The sequence below is a fragment of the Hakea prostrata genome, chromosome 6 (assembly GCF_041222555.1).
Source record: "Hakea prostrata isolate BN-2017 chromosome 6, UWA_Hpros_2, whole genome shotgun sequence".
Lineage (NCBI taxonomy): Eukaryota > Viridiplantae > Streptophyta > Magnoliopsida > Proteales > Proteaceae > Hakea > Hakea prostrata.
In genome coordinates this window covers 19,142,645-19,150,821 of record NC_142605.1, presented here as the reverse complement: position 1 = coordinate 19,150,821, position 8,177 = coordinate 19,142,645, and the positions used below count along the sequence as shown (strand labels likewise).

At 36.6% G+C, this 8,177-nt stretch overlaps 1 protein-coding gene across 1 annotated transcript in view; it reads left to right on the top strand.

Moving 5' to 3' along the window:
* Positions 1-467: 467 nt before the first annotated feature.
* The window catches only part of LOC149012459 (Endosomal targeting BRO1-like domain-containing protein), a 28,999-nt gene continuing 21,289 nt past the window's right edge, over positions 468-8,177 (top strand). The window contains exons 1-5 of the mRNA XM_089158080.1: positions 468-634; positions 2,172-2,339; positions 2,449-2,710; positions 2,804-2,970; positions 3,085-3,234. Of these exons, the coding sequence (XP_089014206.1) occupies positions 590-634; positions 2,172-2,339; positions 2,449-2,710; positions 2,804-2,970; positions 3,085-3,234 (792 nt within the window). The 5' untranslated portion in view covers positions 468-589. The remainder of the gene's footprint in view (positions 635-2,171; positions 2,340-2,448; positions 2,711-2,803; positions 2,971-3,084; positions 3,235-8,177) is intronic.

Sequence of the window (8,177 nt, the reverse complement as noted above, 5' to 3'; positions counted from 1 at the left end):
TTTTTATTTTAAAATTTTTTTTTATGGGGTAAGAAAGCTCACTATAGAGTAGATTGACGATGTCAACTAGAAGTCTGTAGTTCACCGAGCCAACCCTCCTCTAGCGTCCACAAATCCTTAATAGAGAAGGAATCAAAGAATTTGAAGGGCTTGACAGCGACAATGGTGGGATCACGTAGAGCTGGAAATATAAGGATTATGATCGGCACCATTATTGGAGGCATCGCAGGCTTCTATGTAATGCACAGCATTGAAACTAGCTACAAGGTTCTTCCGATTCCACTTCTGGTTTTGATTTCGTCCTCCATCTTCTTCTTATCATTTCGATGACTGAGTGAAACTTATTCCGATACAATTAGTAATTTCTTTTGATAATTCATACAGGAGAAGATGAAACAAAAGCTGATTGAATACCAAAACCAACTGCAGCAGAAAGAGAAGCTGGAGGAGGGGTTGGAAGATCACTCGTAGTCCAGAAGAACTGTCGTCGTCTTTTTTGCTTTTTTTTGTTCTTTTAATTCTTTTGTTTTTGGTTTTCTCGTGTCTAGTTAGAATTGGGGCAAGTTGATAGGTTTTAGATTTGTCAAGGATGATGCTGCATTTTGGAGACCCAGCGAAACTAAAAACTAAGAGGGTAAGCATCGAAATCCAGTTTTATGTTAAATTGGAACCATCTATTGGTAATCTCTTTGTGTGCTGCAACGCTTGAACAATTCTATGGTATAAATTAGATAATTTTGTTGGTGATAGATGAACAATTGCACTTTTCTGATTTTGGGTTGGATCGCTTTGTGCTAAATTTTGGATGGAGTTGTGGGACCATGTTTTCATGTGCGTTCTTCACTTATTATGAATGAATTTGGGTATGAACTTAATTTTCCTTAACTGGTTAAGACCGGGAAACTGTGTTTGTTCCCAGTTCGTTCTGTCAAGTTCTTCACCCCTTCTAACTCAGGATTCAGTTAGCTGAAGACTTGGAGGTTACAGCAGACAAGGGGAAGAGAAATGGTCACAGTGTGGAAGTTGGATCCTTGGTAATTGATGTTGCAAATAATTCTAGAACACATGAAAAGAGAAAGGTTTCCCGCCAATAATCATCCCTTATTTCTCACATACCATGATATCTACATATTGATTAAATAAGGAAACACTGAAAAACCATTATAGGTTTGTTTATAAATGACAGTTGCATTAGTATATAAGACAATTACTAATAACTTTCTAGTTGCTTGGCAGAATTGTTATTTTGTTTCAAGTATTTTGGTTCAATAATGTTTTAGTGGTAGAGGGCTTTGTTTGGTTGATATCAGTTCGAAGAATCTTGACATTTTGATCAGATCAGGTTTCCATTTGGAAAACATATTCATGTGCAGAAAAGGTGGAATGTACTTCAATATCTACATTGAATGATTGCAAGAACAACTAGGAGCCATACCTTATATCAGCTCTATGTAAACTGGGTGGAACGTGGGGCACCTGGATGCTCAAACTTGGTTCTTGTGGCATCTTTTGGAGAATGTTCACAAATTATGTATTTATTTCTTGACATTTTTTGTAAGGGGGAAAATCAACAAATTTATAGGGAAATATGTGGCACTGCCAAAGATAGTTATGGACATTTGGTCCTATCTATTCAACTGGGCTTCTGCAGCTAGTGAGTTTTGAGTTATTGATAAAGCATCTTTCAGACCAGATTGGAATCCAGAGTATCATTAATAAGTAAACTGTTGTATTTTGATATGCTGCTGCAATATATAATGGATTAGTTGGAGAGTCCATGAATACTTTTGAAAAATGAGTAGTTTGTCAAGATTGTCACATCATGCCAAGAGCAGCCATCTGATAAAGACGTTGCCCACTCCACCTGGTCAAACACATGGTTCTTTTTGGTGGAACATCATTAAAGTAAAACATTTTCTTTCAACTGATAGTTCTAGACCGGAAAGAGATTTCTTCTGAACCATATTTCACATTGGCTTCTGTTTCTTTCTATTCTTACATCAGATGATTTCCTAAGGCTAATTTGAACAAACCTTCCATTTTTTAATTTTTAAATGAGTGATAGTGGTAGTAGCACAGTTGCCTGTATTTCTTTTACTGGGGGAGCTCTGAGGGAATAGGAAGTCTGTCTTAGTCTCACCACTTTGGTAATGAATGATCAACTGTAATAGGTCGTGTTTGAAGAAGTCTTCATTGCACGTGATTCTGGCACATTAGAGCAGCTGAAAGAATTAAGTTCCAAGCGAAGAGCTGTTGAAGAATCAATTAATGAAAGCGGCTTCTTGACAGAGGTTATTGCGAGGGAAATGGCAGGAGGATTGACTTCTCGTCATGAGCAGGTAGTTCTGTTTTATTATATTAAGACATGTTTAGCATGTAACAAGTTGTACGCATGTAACAAGTTGTACGCATGTAACAAGTTGTACTTACATTTGCAAATTGTATCAGGACCTGCAAAAGGTGGAGCAGTATTTGCCAATTTTGGAGAATTTGATAATTCATGTTCAGTCACTTAGCAACAACCGGATAATTGTTCATTGGGTGTCAGGCCTTAAGATACGATGGACTAGTGCTCTTAGTGCTTCTTCAATTTTCAATCTTATGGGATCAAAGTTTTATAACATTGATAGTTTGCAATTAGAGCTTGGGATGAACCTTTTCCTTTATGGTGCGATTTTGCGTGAACGGGCTTTGGAAGTTCTAACAGAAGGTACTGTGCATAATTCCTCCTCCAATTTTTATGTTTCGTTTTCCTGTACTTTTTCCTGTACTAAATTATAGTCATGTTACCTCCAATGTCCAGATCTAGTGCAATCTGCTACTCTGTACAGGAAAGCTGCTGGAGTTTATCAATATCTGGGTAATGAACTACTTCAATATGCAAAACCTCAATTCACTCAGGAAATACCACCAGAATGTATGTCACCTGTATGTTCCATTATGAGCTTAATCTGCCTTGCTGAAGCACAGGTTGGTCTTTTTTTCCTTCTCTTTTGGTCATGAATAAATTTGAATTGTGAAATTTCTCATCCTGAAGACTTCAGCATGGTTTTTTCTCTCATTGCTACCGTAATTATGTGTTAGGCTGTGGCTACAAGAAAAGCTGAAGAAAAAGGAACTACCCAAGGTCTTCTAGCTAAGCTACACTATGGAATTACACAGTTGCTTGATGAAGCTAGCAGTATTCTACATTCAGTGAAGAAAGACTACAAAGATATTTCGGCTCGCTTTGTGGTATGTGTCTTCCATATACAATTCTGAGCAAAGTTTTTTTTTTGGGTCCTGGTTTAATTCAACTTTCATCTATTCAACTGCAGTTGTCAGTTCTTAATGTTAGACTAGAGCCAGATTGGTCTGGTCCCAGGCAGGTTCAAGTAAAAAAGCTCCACTGAACAAGAAAGAGATGGTAGGATCCCAAAGAGAACACTAGGATCTCAAAATAGATAACTGAGAGACAAATTGGTTTGACGAAAATGAGACGATCTCAAATTGATAGCCACAAGTGACGAGGACTCAAGAGAGATAAAATAATCGAATTCTTCAAAGCTGTCTCTTTAGGGTTTAGAAACTGATAGAACCCCCTTTCTTCACTCAGCTGAATCAATCGAGCTCACACACAGATATAAACATGCATGGTAAATATAACAGAGGAACTGATTCATTCATCCATCTATTCACTCATCAATTCATTGATTCAAAGAGAACAATGCAGCATCACTACTCTTTATTCAATTCATTGGATTCATATCTCAGTACATCGACTCAACTAGGAAATAACCAGATTTCATCTACCTTCCACAACTTACCCAAGAGTAGAACTCTCATCAGCAGCACCCCTGCTCTTACTTACTGGATTCTTCCTTACTTCTTGCCTTCCATCATCCTCCATATATCCTGCGTAGCAGTGTAACACCCTAATGATTTCCCTTTCCACGTCGGCTACAATCTCTGAAAAGTACCAACTCTGCTGTACTTTGCAAGGTTGAGGTTGCTCACCAATGCTAGACAGCCACATTTCCTCTCACTTGCCTGCTGGATTTGATCCCTACTGCCCTTCCACTTGTTGCAGGTGTACACCTTAGTTACTAGTGGCATATCAGAAACCTTAACGTCTCTCTTGAAAACTGATAGTAGGGTTGTTTCTGCTGAGTCAGTTGATAGACATGTATTCTGGAAGATATGATCTTTAACCATTTAGGTTTTCTCTGTAATGAAAAAGAAAAAAAACTTGGTCAACATGATTCATATCCCCCGTGATTTGTTTTTCTGCAGAGGTTTATACAGGACCATTCATTAGCCATTGGAATTGACAGAAAAAAAATTATTTAGACGGTTCTTCTGTAGAGGTTTATGCAGGAGTCCATTTATTAGAATAAGTAGGGTAGACCTAAGATGACCTTAAGAAAAGTGGTAAGAAAGGACATGCATAGCTTAGGCGTTGTATTTGGTATGGCCTCAAATACAGCTGATTCGATGGCTAGATCCATGTAATTGACCCCATTTAGTTGGAAAATGCTTCTTCTTGTTGTACTGTTGATCATAAATGCTCATATAATTCAACTCAAAGCAGTCAAGTAACTCCTAGACAGGCCCACGTGGGCCCATATGTGGGTTTTATTCTCAACTCTATATTCTACCCGTGTGGTTACTGACCAGATGTTGTTTGGTGACTGTGGTCCTTTTACAGCTATTGCTAGGTGTTTATGGAATTATTAAAGGTGGTTGGTCTAGTATTTAGGGGTTGGTTGATTTGTCAAAATGGTTTTGTGCTGCTACAAAGGTTTGGGCCTAGTGGGGTAGGCATGGGGCTCATGAACCCTTTATCTATTCATCATTGGGGCCCTGGTCTGCCACTTTTTAGCGCTGGGATTGAGAACTGGAAGTCATAAAAAAGAGATGTTTCTTTACATACCTCAGATCAAAAGGTTAGATTTTCATACACATGGTTCAAGAACTTGAACTTCAGGCCCAACTTGCTACTGCAGAAAGCCGAGTTAGGGTGAGATTTTGGCAAATTGACACATTTTTTAACCAACTCGAATGGCCAGCTCAGGGGTTTTGATAGGGGGTGAGTTATGAAACTTGGTGTTTGGCCTATTTAAGGCCTTTTCAAACAAAGTAACATGTTTAGTGCTCTTCGCTACTTTGGTGAAAGTTGAATGATTCTTATACACCCCTGGTATGACCTAGTCCATGTGGCTGTGGGGCTAATGTGGACAAGCAGGAATAGTCAAGTCAAAATACTTGGACACTTGCGCTAGCCACCAATAAAGGGTGCTGGGGGGGGGGGGGGGGAACGCAATGACACTATCAGATTTATGATAACATGAGTCTAAATTGGAGTTTGATTTCACACCGTAGGTTGTAATAGCTACAATGAGCTAAAAGTCTAAAATTTACACTATTTTGCACATGATTTAGTCATAAAAAGTCCAATCATACATTTCATAACTTCAAAACATTAGGAACGTCCATTCTCTTGGATGTGCTTGAAAGTAGGCTAGATTGGTTGTTAATGTAAACTAGATGTAGTTAGACCTGTAAACGGATCGGATTCGGCTTGGATACACCACTATCCAAATCCGGTAAGAAAATCCGCTATCTGAATCCGATTTGATATCCGGTGGATATTTTTAAAAGGTATTTGAATTCCAATCCAAAACTCTTATCGGATTCGATAAACTATCCAATTACTGGTTGCCTATTGTCATTATTTGATTTCTGATTTTCGGTTTCCAAATCCGATTATCAGCCTGTTTGGAGAAAAAATGTTTATTCTAATGGTTTTTTTCATAGAATGAGCTAGGTATATTCTAACAAATTATATTTTTTCCATAGTTAAAAAATTTTCAAATCAGTACATCCACTGACCACCACCAATAATCCTATTACAAAACCATCATAGTTTAACAAATTCAAAGTAATTTAACACTATATCATCTATAAGCATCATAAAAACCTATTAAAAATCAGCCTTAGATTGATATATCTTATCTAATCACATTATCATCCATAAAAACCCTAGCCTATTAGGCTATTACAAAAATCACTCATAATAATTCAAAAAAATTCAAACCAATGAACTGCATCATCCATAATTTGCCACAAAACCACCCATAACCGTTTAAGTCCAATCCATTACAATTAAAATATTATCCATAAATGCCTTAACTTGTTACAACATCACCTATTATACTTTTTCAAATTATGATAGGTGATTTTTCTCTCTCCTGATGATAGAAACAAAAGGTACAAGCAACTATCCAATGCTATTTTAAGCTAATACTAAACATGTAGAATTCGATTATAACATGTCCTAAAGTAAACATTAAGTTAGATCCAATCTAAAAGAGACTAGGGATCAAGTGAAATGGCTATGGCCTTTCCCATTCTGTACAAGCCAAAAAGCCCACCTACCTAGTAATTCTCCATGTTTTGGAATACCTGCAACAATCAGTGAAGAGTTAGGTAAGCTGTCCAAAATTATAAATATCTTATCTAATGTAACGTTATTAGAGAAAACCCATTTAGTCCTAGTATGTTTAGGTTCGTTGGTTGTACAAATCAGAAGTTGACTAAACCAAAATGATATTGTTGGATCAACTTAACATGACCAGTAGTTTCAACTTTCAAGCATTGTGTTCAATGGTGCAATCAAATCCAAAAATCCATAACAAAAGTATATGATAAAACAAGACTTCCAAAGACAATAAACAACATAAATTCAGTGTTAGACATGTTTATATGTAACCAATTAAGTAACATACAAATCTGAATCAGGCAGTTTTGAAGGTGTTATATAAGAAGATCCTACAAAGGGAAGGAGGGGAAGGGGAATGAAAGTCAAGAAGAAGAGGGAGAACCCTTGAGTAAGATAAGGTTGCATCAAGTCTATTAAAGAAAAATCAACATAATCCATTCTTTTCTTTATGTAACAGGGATAGGAATTAAAAGAACAAAAGTGGGAAACACAATAGAAGAACCTGGATTTCCTAATAGTTCCAAGTTCCAACTGGAAGAGAAAAAAATATGGTTCCTCATCTAGTGAAATTGGATAACATTAATCCACTTCATCTCCCTGCATATTGTCTATCACTGTTTGGGTTGGGTACCACTTTAATCCTAAAGTCGTGTCCAACTGCAACTAGAGAGAAACCAAACAACCAGAAAGCCTTTTTTGACTGGAAAAGGAAATAATAATAAAGAGGAAATGCTATGTTGATTTGAGAAAATAAATTGTGAAACAAGAAGAAAGCCCATGAAAGAAAAGCTATAAATAAAAACTAGGTAGAGAAATCACAAACTTCAAGTAGATAAACTATTTTACACCTATCAAGAAGAAGCCCCAGTGAGAACAATAAACAAATTTTTGCACAACAAAGACAGTCTTATAAAGCTAGAGTCAAGAGTATTAAAATGCACAAATCAATGGCCCAACTAAAGAAGACTGAAAGGAAGAAAACAAAGCATGTAAAGAGAGGGACGGGTTAGAGGTGAACAGAGAAAAAACAAAGAAAAGAAAACCCTTATGAAGGTATCAGATACCTCACTATTGAGAATAAATTCAACATGAGAGAAAAATCCAAGCCAATAGAAGGCTAATTTTGTGCTCTATTCAGAGTATTCAAAGTTCTCACTGGCGCTGTAAGAAGCATGAGAGCCCAACGAAATGGAAGAACTGTAACCTAAGAAACAGGGTAAATCCCATAAATGGACCTGATTGCAAGTGTTGAATCTAGAAACAAATAGATAGAAGATAACAAGAAGACTAACTGTTGGTTGCCGTTACTTGCCGCTGGTTTAGGGAAAATACTGAAATAGTAGTTAGTATTCCGGTTCATCCCAAGCATGAAGGAGACGGTTTTGTGGTAAACCCAATGTTCGACTTGATTACGTAAACAAGAAGAAAGATCGATTGAGGGATATTTTTTGGTAAAGGATGCATTAAGGGATTAATTACCAAAAAAAGAAAACAAAATTCAGATTTTGAAATGTAAAGTTCTAAATGAATTTAATCCTAACTTTTTACCACATATGGTGTTTAAACCTATTAATCAGGGTTAATATATTATGTTTTAAAAAATGTATATTTTATTCTAACTTGATAAAATATTATCAAGATATTATCCGATCCCTTTAGCAAATATCCGAATCCGTCTGGTTATCGGACGAATACA